Source organism: Narcine bancroftii, chromosome 2 (genome assembly GCF_036971445.1).
Source record: "Narcine bancroftii isolate sNarBan1 chromosome 2, sNarBan1.hap1, whole genome shotgun sequence".
Classification (NCBI taxonomy): Eukaryota; Metazoa; Chordata; class Chondrichthyes; order Torpediniformes; family Narcinidae; genus Narcine; species Narcine bancroftii.
The window spans coordinates 276,591,568-276,607,852 of NC_091470.1; the positions used below are offsets into that span (position 1 = coordinate 276,591,568).

General features: G+C 46.5%; 1 protein-coding gene across 1 annotated transcript in view; it reads left to right on the forward strand.

The window, feature by feature from the left end:
- Positions 1–16,285, forward strand: part of pkhd1l1.1 (PKHD1 like 1, tandem duplicate 1) — a 185,547-nt gene that overhangs the window by 96,481 nt on the left and 72,781 nt on the right. Inside the window, exons 51-55 of the mRNA XM_069915690.1 lie at positions 5–257; positions 1,126–1,271; positions 13,200–13,374; positions 14,832–14,982; positions 15,960–16,116. Coding sequence (XP_069771791.1) covers positions 5–257; positions 1,126–1,271; positions 13,200–13,374; positions 14,832–14,982; positions 15,960–16,116 — 882 coding nt within the window. The remainder of the gene's footprint in view (positions 1–4; positions 258–1,125; positions 1,272–13,199; positions 13,375–14,831; positions 14,983–15,959; positions 16,117–16,285) is intronic.

Sequence of the window (16,285 nt, forward strand, 5' to 3'; positions counted from 1 at the left end):
TCAGGTATGAGTGGAACAAGCCTCACAATTGTTGGGAGAAGTTTGGGATCTACCATCTCGGATGTTTCAGTGTCAATAGATGGCATCTTGTGCAACGTGACCCTGGCTAAAGGGAGCACTGTAGAGTGTGCGGTGGGACAGCATGCTGGAGGCCGTTTCCCCATTGTCCTCAAACACAGGAGGAGGGGATACGCAGCATCTGCATTTTCATTTCAGTACCTACTCAACGTAACCTCAATCTTTCCAACTGAAGGCACGTATAGGATTTCAAAATCTTTCTTGTTGTTGAACTTAGGACCTTCTTCACCAATTAATATCATAGCTGATCTGCTGTACACTCATTTCTTGCATACCCCCAGTAAACTTGTTTATCAAGATTCCGTCTCCCTCTGCCTGATGAGCATCCAAAGACTGCTTCCACCACTCTGATCAAGTCACTTCCTAAGACACAATTCCATGAAAGAATGATTTTCTTATTAATATCTTAAATGGATAACATGCCCTTTTAAGCCATGACCCACCCTTTCCCTCTTTAACCCCCATACAATGGGACAAAGTTTCGAAATTCACCCTGTCAACATCTCTCTGAAGCCAAAACATTTCAATCAATTTCACACTTTGTTAAACAAGAACAGCCAACCCAACCTTTTCCTGCCCAACCTCTCCCCGTCCAATCCTTCCTAATCTGACCCATCCCTGCCATCCACGAGATCCAAGAAGGAATGCACACTTCCACATGGACATCGTTGGAGGTTGGGATTGAACCCAGGTCAATGGTGTTGTGCCCACTGTTCCAGTGGGTCCAGACACTCATCTGCCTGTGCACCTGGAGGGAGAAGCCCAGCGATACAATCCATCTCTTGTCCTGGGACAAGCATGTGGACCATCTCCACTCCCCTGGCAGGGCCTCATGCCCATTGGACGGTGCAGAGCACTTGACCAACTGCAGATGTAGCAAGTTGAGGGACTTCAGGCTGACCCTGAAGTGTGCATCTGGGATGCAGCGCCTATGCATTCGTTACTGGACCTGACCTGTCACACCCTTACATCTCCCACGCTCTGTCGGACACTGCTCTGGGTATTGATCCGGTTCTAATCCTGTACCATTTCCTGGTCCTCAGGCAGTTTCGGAGGTGGCTTGGTGCTGACGGTGCAGGGCACTGGATTTGATAGAGAGACTTCGCGGGTGCTTGTGTGCGATGGGGACTGCAGAATTGAACGAGGAGATTCCAGCTCCAGCAGACTTTGCTGTCACCTGCCACTGAACAACGGTGAGGATCAGCAACAGCTGTGGCTAGCCCATCACAATGGGTCTCAGCGCTGTGGCTCAGAGTGTAGAGAAGGGGTGGGGAGACAGACCTCAGCACTGCCCCTTTTTTCATTACAAATGTTTGTTTGAACTACAACACAATAAAACTACGCAAACTATGCTCAAAACTACATCTAAACATACTATTTCAGGACATAGCTCCAAAAGTGAGGCAGGAAGTCATCTTGTCTAGAACCCTCAACTTATCACTGCCTCAACCTGTGAATGGCCAGCTTTTCCAGACCCAGCAACAACCTGACAAGCACCTGACATCCCACCTCCGCCCCCCCCCGCCCCCCGCCCCAAACCCCCGGACTGAGTAACCATAAATCTAGAGTATGAAATTGAAGTGCAGCCAGGACACAACCTTTACACCTCCTGGGAAGAAATTTGGGGTCTGTACATACTATCGTGGATGAAGCTCTATGGCCCTGAGGTGGAGAGTTGTCATCTGAGTCCAGATGCACATCAGCAACTGACCACCCTCATCAATCGACAGACGCAGATTGTATCCTGTTATCAGAGGAGTCCACCAACATCTTCTGGGTCAAGGTGATAAAAAAAACTGTGGACGGGACCAGGATGACTGGCCAGTAATAGCATTGGGGCTACCAGCTGGTTGATGACCCTGTTCCAGTATGACTTGGCATGGAGAAGATCCGATCAGAACCCCAACTGGACAGAGACCTTTCTCTTTGTCCTGCCAGTTGGCCAGCCAGGACGTCCCAGTAGAACCCAGGTAGACCCCTAGGTACAGGAGATGGGTGGTGCTCCACTCAAAGAGTTGCATCTCCAGGGGCAGGGACTCCACCTGCCATTGTCCCACCAGAAGGCTGGAGCACCTCACTCAGTTGACTCTGGCAGAGGATGCGGCCCAGTAGACTTTCTGGCACTCATGCATCCTCTGCAGGTCATCGGGGTCAGTGAATATGAGGAGGACATCACTGGCATTATTCGAGAGGTTGACCTCCATCTCCAACTCACACAGCACTAAGCCTGTCAACCTCTTCCAGAGAAGGCACAGGAATAGGTCTGTGCAGATAGGGAAGAGCTGCCCTGATATTCGAGAGGTTGACCTCCATCTCCAACTCACACAGCACTAAGCCTGTCAACCTCTTCCAGAGAAGGCACAGGAATAGGTCTGTGCAGATAGGGAAGAGCTGCCCTGATATGGGGCACCCCTGATGCACCACACTGCCAAAGCAAAAATGCATTTAAGGATCTGTTGACCTTGACGAGACACTTGGACATGGCGTTCAACAGTCGGATGCTGGCCGTGAAAGATGGCCCCAGTCCTAATGCACTCAGGGTAACCACGATTCACCCTTTCACAATGCCTGGTCCTGGTCGAGAGAGAAAAAAGCAACCAGCATCCTAGACCAGGTGGATGTTGATCTGAATAGACCAGCCCAGGACTGTGTAGGGCTGGTCAGGGTGGATCATTTTGGCCAGTACAGATCCCAGGCAATTGTCCATCTCCCGGGCAAAGATTATACTCTGCACTAAGGAGATCCAATCAATGGGTGGTGGCCAACTGGGCTCTATAACGTCTACCAGGGTGTCTTCCATGATGGGAAATGACACAGTACTGGGGACAAGGAAGACAGCCAGCTGAGCTTCAAAGATTCTCCTCCAGGTAGGCACCACTACCAGCTAACATGCCCACTCCACTCCATATGGCAATCCTATGGGGTGGTCCTGTTTGAGGCATGACCTTGCCCCAAGGTCAGTGACTAAGGGAGACCCTACTACCCTTGGATCCAGGACCAGAGGTGTGACAGTGCTAATCTCTCATACACTTGCCACTTCCCCCTACTGTGTATCCTTCCCCCCACCCCCCCCCCCCCCCAGGATGGGTGGCTCACAGAGTCCTAACAGAGGACTCAAGTAGTGTGAATTGTGCCTACCTCTGCACCCTAGTTTCTCACCCTGGAAGCAGTACTAGTAGGTTCCTGGTTCTCTCCACCCTTAAGGACACCTTCACAGAATGGGCTGGTGAGCCATGAATCAAGCAGACTGGTAATCCAGGAGCCAGACATCCCTGGAAAGGACATGTAGCCTCGGTAGAGGCCACCATCTGGGAGACCATCCCACTGGGTGACTCTCCTCCTCCCTGGTAACCCTTGGTTTTTTGGAGCCAACTACCTCAATGGGAGATGCACACTGGATGCACATCCAAACCAGAGGGTAGGACCCCCTCCCCCACCACCACATAGCAGGATCGCCCACTGACTCGGAGGACCCACAGAAGGAAAATCACCCTAGTCAGGTGGCACCTGGGCAGCAAGGCCATCCTCCTGCTCTGGAAGGCACACTCAGAGCACATGGCATTTACTGTGAGAAAATACTCTCTCAGGTGATACCTGTCTGTCAGACTCTAGACATGTACTTCCTCCATTTCAGAGGAATCCTCAGCCTCTGGCACCCATGCCTCCCTATCTTCCTTAGACCTTTATTGCACCCCACAGACTATTGGGCCTTTGAGGTTGGGACCAGGGGAGACTGCCGGCTTCTTCTCCTCCAGCGGAGGGGCCTGGAGGTGCTTTTTCTTCCTCTTTGCCTTCCTGCCTGTAACAGGAATCCTCCCCTCCCCACCATCCGCCCCATGCTCTTTGCCAATATTGCCACAGGAGAGACTGTTTTCCTGGGGGAGGAAAAGCAGGAGGAGGAATGATAGGAGGGCTGGAAGTCCCCCTGGAGCCATTGAGGTGGAGGCAACAACTTGATGGTTAGGGCAACCCTCTGAATATCCCCAAACCCCTTACGTTCATGTCACCACAGAAGCCCCTTAGCCCAGAATACTTAGTAGTTGTTCTCCTCAAAATTCACCTGGAACTGTCCCTCGGCATCCCTGCCTTGCTCCAACTGCACAAACACATACCTCTTAAAACCAAACTACGACTTACAGCCAGATAACACTTGAGCAGAATTGGGCTGATCTCCGATCTCACCTCCCCCAGAGTTCATAAGTGGGGGAGAACGGCCACGTCACGTACTTGGGGATGATGCTCTACCAAGATGAAGACCCCTCCCACCATCAGTCCCCTCCTCAGGGCCAGGGACACTTCTCTGATAGACTGCAAGTAAATGTTGTTGTCAGCCATAACAACACCATCCTTCCCACCCAGAGTCCTCGGGTAGCTAATAAACTACCACCTCGACCGATGGATGGAGGTAAATCACATTGTACCACATTGCCCAGAGTCAATAGTCTGAAGGGCGACGCCTTTTCAGGACCCCTAGCTCCAGAAGCTGTAACAGCTATGTCAGACCAAGGGGCCGTTACTTGGAGCTATAGCTCGCCATGATGAAGCCTATACAGTCAGTAATTACTGAATCCTGCTGATATGATATCATACAGACAGCAGAGCATACCATTAATTAGTCTCTCCAAAGAGCGTGCAGGGAAGGGAGTATATATTGTGAGAATTTTCACAGGAGTGTCTGTGAGATGGAACTTCAGTGCCATTCCTCCCATCATGCAAGGAAAGATGTCTGCCTCTGGGTCAGTGCAATATTCCTGCAGCCTCATGAGTCCATGGAGCTGTCGATATAACTCTTCACCCAGCCATCCTGGATGAAAATCCTCGGGTGGGATGGAGTTCACCAATGGTAACACTACAGGTACCACTAAAGCCCAGAATCGACACGTTGCAATCTGCCCACCACTACCGATCCCACAGCACAAAGAACACAGTCAGAGACTTTGCAAAGCAGAATCTTCCAAAATGCCACAACCAAAGATGAAAATATGCACCCTCCACCTTTTAGGGACCTCTGCACATGAACTTTTGGATTTTTGCAACCATAAATTCTTGATCGATGAGGGGTCAGTCAATACCACTGCTTCCAGAGTGCTGTTGCTCTATCAATGTGGTGCTGTCGCAGTACCACATAGGTCAGTCTAAGAATGTGATGAAGGCTCTCAGGTTATACAGCACCAGCGTATCCTGGCTATGGTGTGAAAGAATAAGTTTAATGAATATGATTAATATGCTTGTATGCTTGAGATGTTTAACAAAGGTTAATGGATAAGGTGAGAAAATACAGTTGCTGCTTGTTCTATGGTGGGAACATAATTGCCTTCTTAACATCTGTGCCTTTGTGAAATAGTAGCTAGCTCCACAAGAATGTCAATATACCTTTTTTGGTTTTTTTTAAATATTTTATTTATTCAACATATATAATGTCAAAAATTTAAAATTAGCAGAAGTACATAATAAAATATCAACAAATATATGCTGAAAATCTATTTGTAAAAACTAAAAAAAAACTACAAACTAAAAAAACCTATTAACCACCCCCCCCAACTAATCTAATCCCAAAATTAAAAGATATTTCATTATAAAATGATTACAAGTAATTAATTTGGATTGCATCAATTTGACACTCAAAGACCTCAAAAGCATTATAAGGGATCACTGATCAGAAAATAAATTAATAAAGTCATAATTTTAATTTCATTATTTCAGCATATGGATCGCAAATTTTCAAAAATAAAGACTTAAATTATACGTATTTTTTTCTAATGGAATGCAGCCTTGGACCGCATGGGGTGGATGGTGGGGAGGGGAGGATTCCTGTTAAAGGCAGGAAGGCAAAGAGGAAGAAAAAGCACCTCCAGGCCCCTCCTCTGGAGGAGAAGAAGCCGGCAGTCTCCCCTGGTCCCAATCTCAAAGGCCCAATCGTCTGTGGGGTGCAGCCTTGGATTTCCATGTTACAGTGACACATTTCCTTGATAATACTAAAACCAACCTCTGACGACACCATTTCCCCATGGCTACTCCGCCACATGGCAATACAAGCGGTGCCGATTTGCCATGAGGATGTGCGCCGCCACACAACCCCCCCCAGAACTGGCTATGCGTCCTGTCACTTTGGCGACCGGCCCTGGCGCTTGGTCGTGGCCGTCTGCACCGGCTGTGAGAAGTCCAGATGGGCCGCCTTCAGGCAATCCACCTTAAAAAGTTCCTCTCTCCCTCCCAACGTCCAGGATGAAGGTTCCACCGGACTGGTGTATGACCTTGTATGGTCTCTCGTACAGTCGCTATAGTGGTACACCTTGTGGTCCCCTCTGCATGAAAACGAACTGGGGTGAGTTGAGCTCATTGGGGAGATGAAATGGCCAGGTGCCGTGGCGTGCTGGGGTTGGGGGAGCTAGGGAGGCCAGTCACCTGCTTAGGTCCACCAGCAGGTTGTGTCAGGGTCTGGGCTGAAAACTCACCCAGCAGGGAAAACGGTGCGCCATAGATCATCTCCACTGCTGAAGCCTGCAGATCCTCCTTGGGTGCCATCCTAATCCCAAGGAGGACCCAGGGTAATTTGTCGGCCCCGTCTGGACCAGAGAGCCTGGCCATAAGCATAGCTTTCAGGTGCCTGTGGAACCTCTCCACCAACCCATTGGACTGCAGGTCATATGCTGTGGTGTGGAGCTTGGCCCCCAGGAGCTTCGCTATCTGAGTCCACAGGGCAGACATGAACTGCGCCCCTCTGTCACTTGTGATGTGCGCCAGGACTCCAAAATGGACGATCCATTGGCTGACCGGAGTCCTGGCACAAGTCTCCGCGAAGGCCTCATTAGTCAGGACGGCCTCCGGCCACCTTGTGGCCCGATCCACCACCGTGTGGAGGTAACAAGCCTCCTTGGACACCTGCAGGGGCCCAAGGACATCAACGTGGATGTGTTGGAATCTGCGAACTGCCGGATCGAAGTTTTGGATAGAGGCTTGCGTGTGTCACTGGAGCTTGGAGGTCTGGCACCTAGCACAGTTCCTGGCCAGTTCCGCCACCTCCTTCTTCAACACGTGCCACACAAACTGGTCCGTGACCATTCGCACGGTTGTCTTTACTGCTGGGTGAGCGAGGTCGTGGATCAGACTGAAGACCTTTGCCCTCCAGTGCAGTGGGACCACCGGGCGTGGCATGCCTGTTGAGACGTGCCTGCTTGGCACACGGACATCCTTGAGTTCAAGGCCCAAGATGATGGTCCGCAAGTCCTGCGTCTCCGCATCATTCCTCTGTGCCTGAGCCAGTTGCTCATAATCCAGGCTGGGCGCAAGAGTGTTGATGGCTGGACGGGAGAGCATTGTCCTTGCCAGCCCTGTGTCGGACGTCGGTCGTGAACTCAGACACATACGAGAGGTGGCGCTGCTGTCTGGCAGACCATGGACCCTTGGCCATCACCAGTGCTTGAGTGAGGGGCTTGTGATCCGTGAAGGCTGTGAATGGCCTGCCCTCGAGGAAGTAGCAGAAATGTCGGATGACCAAATACAGCGCCAGGAGCTCCTGGTCGAAAGTGCTGTATTTGAGCTCTGGCAGGTGCAGCTGCTTGCTGAAAAAGGCCAGCGGGCTCCATTGTCCATCGAGCCACTGTTCCAGAATCATTGAACAGCCACTACCTTCTCCGGCATTGGCGTGGCCCCAGCCACCGAAATGGTGTGCCCCAGGAACTGGAGGGACTCCTTGGCAAACTGGCATTTGGCCACGTTGACCATGAGGCTGAAGTCTGCCAGCCGGGCAAAGAGTATGCGGAGGTGGGCTTTGTGTTCGTCGCGGTTACAACTGGCAATGAAAATATCGTCCAGTTAAATGAACACAAAGTCCAGGTCTTTTCCAACCGCGTCCATGAGGCGCTGGAACGTTTGGGCCACATTCTTTAGACCGAAGGGCATACACAGGAACTTGAAGAGGCCGAAAGGGGTGATAATGGCCGTCTTACCCACATCGTCTGGGATCTGATGGTATCCCCACGCGAGTTCCACTTTGGAGAAGACCTGTGCACCGTGGAGGTTGGCGGAGAAGTCCTGTATGTGGGACACCAGGTACCTGTCGGGGGTGGTTGCATCGTTCAACCGATGGTAGTCCCTGCACGGTCTTCAGCCCCCAGACGATTTCGAGACCATATGCAACGGTGATGCCCAGGCACTGTCCGAGCGCCGGACGATTCCCAGTTCCTGGAGCCTAGACTCCTCCTTTTCCTGCTGGAACTTCTCGGGTTGCAGCCGTCTGGGTCTAGTGTGCAGTGGGGGACCCCATGCTGGGGCAAGGTGGCATTGAACTGTGGCTCTAAGATAGCGGGGATTCATGGAAGATCTCATTGAGCTCATCCTTGGCGGTGGCTACGGTGGCGATTTCGGTCTTCTGCTGTGTCCAGTCGGGTGGAATGGAACGTTCGGGCATTGACCAGCCTTTTGCCCTTCATGTCAACCAGTAGGCCGTGAGTTCTGAGGAAGTCAGCCCCTAACAGTGCGGTGCCCACGGAGGCTAGGACGAACCTCCAGTGGAACTTTTCCTTCCTGATCTGGATCCGTGCCCTGCGGGTGCCATAGGTCCTGTTGATGGAGCCATTGGCCGCCTGCAGGGTTGCACCTCAAGATCAGGTGCAAGTTTCTAATGCTGTGGGGGGAGGGCGCTGAACTCAGCCCCTGTGTCCACCAGGAATCGGCAGCCGGTGGATCTGTCCATCACATGAAGGAGGCTGTTTGTGTGGCCAACCGTTGCAGCCATCAACGGCGGCTGGCTTGGTCGCTTCCCTGAAACCCGCAGCGCTGGTGGTAGAAGCACCAGGTCTACTGGCCCTCCTCTGGCTTGGTCTTGGGACTGACTTACGGTCGGCTGGTTCCTGGTCGAGCCACCTGGTTGAGGGCTGCTTCATTCTCCCTGTTTGTGCACCAGAGGGCATCCGCACGAGCTGCTGCTCTCCTCGGGTTCGAGAAGTCTTCATCTGTGAGGAGCAGCTAGATGTCCTCCGGCATCCATTCCAGGAATATCTGGCGGAAGAGAAAACAAGGCTTGTGGTCTTCCACCAGGGCCAGCATTTCGTCCATCAGCGCAGACGGACTACGGTCCCCAAGCCCATCTAGGTGAAGGAGCCTGGAAGCCCGTTGCTGGGGAGTTAGCCCAGAAATTCTAAGCAGGGTCTTTGAGGGTGGTGTACTTGTCCGTAGCCAGGAGGTGGTGGATGATGTCGTTCACCCTCACTGCCGTATCTTGGTCCAGAGTGCTCACGACATGATAGAACATCGTGGCATCTGAGGAGATGTTGCAGAGTTGAAATTGTGCTTCTGCCTGCCCGAACCACATTCTCAGTCGGAGGGTCCAAAAGTGGGGAAGCTTGATGGAGACAGCATTAATCTCTGCTAAATCCATGGTGTGTTGAGTCCAGAAAAACATCTGGGCTCATCAGGGTCATCACTGTGCCGGTGTGAGCAGTGGAAGAAACACAGCCACCACATTGAGGGTCGTAAATCTAAAACATTGATCTGATAAATCCGATTTCCATCTACTCAATTTCTGAGGAGTAATATACAATTGATATAAAAAATTATAATGAAGTAATCTATATTGTACATTAATAGTATTTGTCATAGCCTCTTTACACAAATTTTGCCAGACTTGTTGATCTATTATTGTGTCCAAATCTTGTTCCCATCTTTCTTTTGAATTGAACAAACCTACTTTAGCTGTCTGTTCTTGTAATAATATATATGCAATTGAAATAAAATGTTTAATCATTCCATCAACCATTTGTTCCAAATTTGAAAGATTTTTAAAAATAATTTCCAGTCCTAATTTCTCTCTCAAATAAGCCCTCAATTAAAAATAACAAAATAATGTATTGTAAGGCATGCCATATTTAATCATTAATTGATGAAAGGATGTTAATCTATTATTATCATAACAAACCCCAAATTAGATATTCCCTTATGATACCATATATTTATAAAAGGATTTCGTTTATAGATGGAGATTGAATTCTATATTATTGAAGAGGCCAGATTTTTGTTTATTTATAAGATAACATATTCAATTGTTTTGTGAAACTAATTTAAATTTAGTAGATAATATGTTTGTTATTTGGGATACATTGGAAGCTTATTTATGATGTCAAATTATGTTATTCTTCAAAATTTAAAAAAGAATATATGAAAGATATAGACAAATTGGAAAAGGAGAAATTCAAAAATTATTTTCTGAGGATAAATATAGAATTCTAGTAAATAAAAAATTACAATGTAATACAATGTTAACATATAAAACAGAAAAAATGATATCACAATCTAAGCAGAAATATTATGAGTTAGGGGAAAGATCACATAAAGTACCTTGGCAATTAAAAGCGGAACAATCTTCCAGAACAATTAATGCTGTACAACAGGATAATGATGGAGTGACATATAAGCCACAAAGAATTAATTATGTATTTAAAGAATTTGACGAGAAGTTATATACATCTGATTCACTACAAGATGAAGAAGCTATAGATAATTATTTGTCATAATTAACATTACTGTCTTTGACAAGAAAATTTAGATTGATTAGAGAGCCCTTTTACTGAGCAGGAGATTTATGATGCGCTTACTAGTTTAAATAATAATAAATCTCCAGGTGAAGATGGGTTTCCAGTTGAATTTTATAAAAAGTTTAAAGATTTATTGATTCCATAATTTATGAAAGTAATAGGACAAGCTTCTAAACAACATTGTCTTCCAGAAACTTTTTCTATGGTGATAATTATGGTTATTCCTAAAAAAGATAGGAAACCCTAATTCTTATAGATTTATATCTTTGTTAAATGTAGATTATAAAATTGTAGCATAAGTATTGGTGAATAGGATTAATGAATGTATTCTTAATTTAATAAATATCGATCAGAAGGGTTTTGTTAAAAATAGACAAACTTCAGAGAATTATAGTGAGGTTATTAAGTATAATTCATTTAGCTCAGAAAAAAAAGGATTTAAGTCTTATTGTAGCTTTAGATGCTGAAAAAGGTTAGGGTGGGATTTTTTATTCAAGGAATTAAGTAAATTTCATTTTGATATTAACTTTATAAATTGGATTAAGTCCTTATATAGAAGTCCCAAAGCTGAAGTGATTACTAATGGACAGATATCTCAATCTTTTAAATTAAAAAGATCTAATAGGCAGGTGTGTCCTTTCTCCACAGCTTTGTCTACTTTAGCTATTGAACACTTGCACAAAAGATTAGAGATTATCTACAATTAAAAGGATTTGAGATAAATCAGGTACAACATAAAATTAGTTTATTTGCTGATGATGTATTAGTATATTTAACTCAACCACAAATATCATTACCAAGAGCCTAGAGTAATTTTTTAGATTATGGGAAAATTTCGGGATATAAGATAAATTGGGATAAAAGTAAAGTAATGTAACTTGTAAAAGGAGATTGTTCACAATATAGACAAATGGTTTGTTTTAAACGGACAGATAAGATTAAATACTTAGGTATACCTATTGATATGAATTTGAAAAAAATATATAAATTAAATTATATTCCATTACTTAAAAAGATAGAGGAAGATTTAAAGAAATGGGTAAGTTTACCAATTACATTAATTGTATTAAAATGAAAATATTTTTCCACAATTTCAATATTGATTCCAAACTTTACCTATATCTCTACCTCAAAAAATTTTTCAAGATTTAAATAAGCAAGTTAGGAAATTTCTTTGGAAAGAGAAAATGGCAAGGAAGTCATTAGAAACATTAACGTGGAAATATGAACAAGGAGGATTACAACTTCCCAATTTTAAGAATTATTACAGAGCAGCACAATTAAGATTTTTCATTTTTATGTTCATTAAAATTAAACCATCATGGGTGGATATTGAACTAAATAAGATAGGAGAAGTTAAATCAGATGAGTTTATTTATAAATGGGATTTTTAATCCAATGTAATAGATAAGGAAGCTCCGATACTAAAACATTTGTTGAACATTTGGAATAAAGTTAAATTAGAAATTGCTGGATATATTCTTTCATTAAAAACACCAGTAATTAATACTTTATTGTTTTTTTTTTCAAAAGATAATCCTTTTATGAATGTCAATATACCTTGAGTGAAGGACACTCTGACATTTCCCAAACATTTCTAGACACCACTGGGTAACATGTTTATTATAAACACAAAATTTCCAGATGTATGAAACTTGTAAGGGTCTCATGCAGACCCTGCCCAATATATGGATAAAAGTATGATGAATACTCCGATACATTGAGTGTGAGTCTAATATAGAGAACGAGTTACTAATCTCTTTCTTTATCATTCCTCACTCCCGCTCGTGTTACCAAAGTGAAATAAATAAACTATTGCACGCTTAATTGGTTCTGCTGTTTGTTTTATTACAAAGTGGGCTGGCTTTAACAATGCCTCTCCCCACCCCAGGTCTCTACTCAAAGTTTATGGGCTCCCTTCCTCGTGAAACGGTCAAGTATTAGTTTCTTCTGTATTTCTCTCCTACTGATTGCATAAAACATAAAAAATATTTGTTACATGAGATGAAAATAAAATACCATAAAGCTTTTACATAAATGTGCTGTGGCTCCCGGGGGGGGGGGGGGGGGGGGGGTGGGAGGATGTGATGGTGGCATAGAGCCATTGCTGAGAGTGGCTCCCCTATACCACAAACCTCTGGCTCAAACGAGAGGGGATGAGATCCAGTGATGGAACCTTTCATACCTCAGTGTGCTGTTGACATTATTCTTCACATCAGGATGTTGGTGGTAGTGCACAAATTCTCCATAGGTGCTGAGAGCAGTGCAACCTGAGCCGAAGGCTACAGCGGGAACTGCCTGCTCCAGGGGATTAATGTTTCTGCCCTGTGAATCAGCTTCTTTCTGCACAACTAGTGTGGGCACCTGTAAAAGCCCCTCCAACCCTTCCAACCCAGTCAACCTCCGGGTGAAGGGAGAGTTTTGTATTGGTTCCTCCCAACACCACACTTAGCACCACCTTTTGGGAAGTGCTACTGGGCCATAGTGCCTGGATGTCATGGGGCTACTTTTAGTTATTGAGGGAAGAATGAGAAGATAAATGATGATTGTTAGATACAATGATGTGGAATGTGCCTTGTGTCTGTACAGGGACTGGATCTCAGCAGGTGTGCGACGTGACTGTTGTAAACCATGAGGCTTCAAGCCAATTGCCCAAAGCTTTCACCTACACCTTGGCTCTCACTCCTGTGGTGACTGCCATCAGGCCCAGACGAGGAGGCACAGCAGGAGGCACCAAACTGACCATCACAGGAGCAGGCTTCAGGTGGGTGCAGGTGGCAGTCCCCTTTAGACATCACCTTTCCTGTGAACCCAGCAAATCTCTTCACCATCCATTTTTGTTTGTTGAATTCAGCAGACACATAACTTTGCATTAAACTTTTCTAACTGCAATAATTATTTTTTTTTAATATATTTTGATTTAAAGTGTGTCAAAGATAGTTTTGCCTTACAACTTTGACTTTGTTAAATGGGCCTGTGTCTCTTCCCATGACTGGCCTGCTACAATACAGTTCCTCTTTGCTGCCTAATACGTGAAAACGACCATTGTCAGTCTATTCACCCATCACAACAAACTCTTGCTCGGATTGTGCTAATGTACAGACCATGCAGAGAGTTTGCAGAGATATTGAGAGGTTAATTGAGTGGGCAAATGGTCTGGCAGATGGAGTACAATGTTAAAAATGAAATAATCTACTTTAGAAGAAAAATAGCTTAGATTATTATTTAAATAGTTAAAGACTGTTGTGGCCTCAGTTTGGCAGTGCATGAGGCCATGAACAGAAATGTCAGTGTGATATTGAAATGGTTGACCACTAGGAAGTCCCCATAGAGCGAAGGTGCTCAACGAAATGATCTCTCACTCTGCATCCAGCTTGGAGAGCAGGTCAGAGACTGGATGTATTGCAGTGAGTAACACCCCAAAGCCTCTCCACCATTGATCAGCCATATTGTATGTAAACAGGAAGTCCGCAGATGCCTGGGTCTAATGCTGTGCACAAAGTGCTGAAAATGCTCAGCAGATCATGCAGCATCCATGGAAAGTAAAAGGCAGTCGATGTTTTGGGACTGAACCCTTCTGCAGATATGCTAAAAATCAGGCAGGTGCCTGAATAAAAAGGTGGGGGGAGGGGCAGAGGAAGGGAAGGGTGCAGGCTAGTAGGTAATAGGTGGATAGACATGGGAGGGGGAAGAAAGTAACTGACAGGAGATAGTGCGAGGGGGGTAGAGCTGAGAGAGATGCTCTGTGATAGGAGAAAGGAAGGGAAGGAGCTGGGGAGTGTGAAAGAGTACTCTTCACATGCCAATTGCATACAGCTGCTACTACAGTTCAGTGTAGGTCACCACCCTAACAAATAGAGGCTGCAGTGTGCACCATTTACGATATGCACCACAGTTACTCTGGCTCCTCCAAAAGTACCTTCTGAACCCATGATATCCACCACCAATGAGGACAAGGGAAGCAGACACAGGGGAACATCGCCACTTGTAGGTTCTCCTCCTGTCACATTATGTCCTGGCTTGGAAGCACATTGATGTTCCTCCATCATCACTCTCTCACTCCTGTCCATCTGCCCTGCACCAGAGGTTCAAGTGGGAGGTTCACCCCCCCCCCACCTCAAGGGCAATTCCAGATGGTCACTGAATGCTTATGCTTCAGGTTGGCTCGGCTCTGATCACATGCCTGGTCTAACACTCCTTCCCTCATTCCTGTGATTGTAGCATCAATAAGACCTTTGTCTCCGTGGCTGAAGCTCCCTGTGAGATCCAGTATGTGAATGAAACCAACATTGTTTGTGTCACTGGAGTACAGACCCCTTCTCAGAAGACCAAGGTCAAGGTCAACGTCCAGGGCAATGGCATCGCCAAACTGGTGAGGGAACGTGTTCACTGTGAGGCATCAAGGGGCTGACGCATCCAATATGGCGGGATGTGGGGAGGGTGGGACATTCTGAGGGGAGCTGTATGGAAGGTTTGCTGTGGGGACATTATAACGGTAGTAATGGAGGGTGGGACATTGAGGAGGGCTGTGGTGAAGTTGGGACATGGGGAAGTTGTGATGTGGGACATTATAACAGTGGTTTAGGAGAGGGTGGGATGTAAGGAGGTGGAAAGGGTAGGACCAAGGGAGGGTGGGATATGGGTTGGTTATGTTATGAATGGGGTTATGGGGAAGGTGGGATGTGAGGAGGGTTGATAGGCAGGGTGAATTGTGGGGAAAGGAGGATATAGGGAAGGAGAGATATTACAAGAGGGCTTGTGGCATACTTGGGGGCAGTAGGATATGAGGGGGTGGGATGACAGAAGGGTGGCATGTGGGGTCATTATAATGACAGTTGTGGAGAGGGTGGGATTTGGGAAGGGGATTTAAGCAAGAGGGTTGTGAGGGCCATGAGTCATGGGTAGAGGGGATGTGGGGAAGGAGGGACATGGGAAAGGTGGGATTTGAGGTGGGTTAGATGTACGAAGTGTAGCTATGGTGAAGGGGGATATGGAAAAAGAGATATGTTAAGAGGGGGATGGTGGGGGATTTGGGGAGTGTGGGTCATGGAATAAAATGTAGGATAGGACATGGGGATTGGTCATTTGTATAAAGTGTTGTCCATACAAGGGGATTGGAATTTTGGCCACCTGTGAGGTGAGGAGTGGCCCTGCTGGGAGACATACTGCTGGCATCAAAGCTCATTGGGACTTGGAGGAGGAAGAAGAGCTCTCCTCAGGCCACGAAGGGAAATGGCGTGGAGGTGAAAACCAACCATGTTCTTGAAAAATTGAAGAACAGGTTTGAAGGGCTGAATGGATTTATGCTCCCATTTCTTATGTTCTTGTGATGTATCCCACCTTCGGTAGGACTTTGCAGATTACTACTACGTGGATGTGTGGTCATCACGTTACACATGGGGAGGACTCTCACCCCCTGAGAGAGGCTCATTGGTTGTCATCACCAAGGGACAGACTATACTGTTGGACCAAAGCACACCTGTGCTGAAGATGCTTCTCATTCAAGGTGATTCAGTGGGGTTGTGTTGTACAGTGGGTTTGTGTTGTACAGACACGGTGGGGTTGTGGTACAGATGTGCGGTGGGGCTGTGTTGTACAGACACAGAGTGGGGCTGTGTTTTACAGACGCAGAATGGGGCTCTGTTTTACAGTCATGCAGTGGGGCTGTGTTGTAC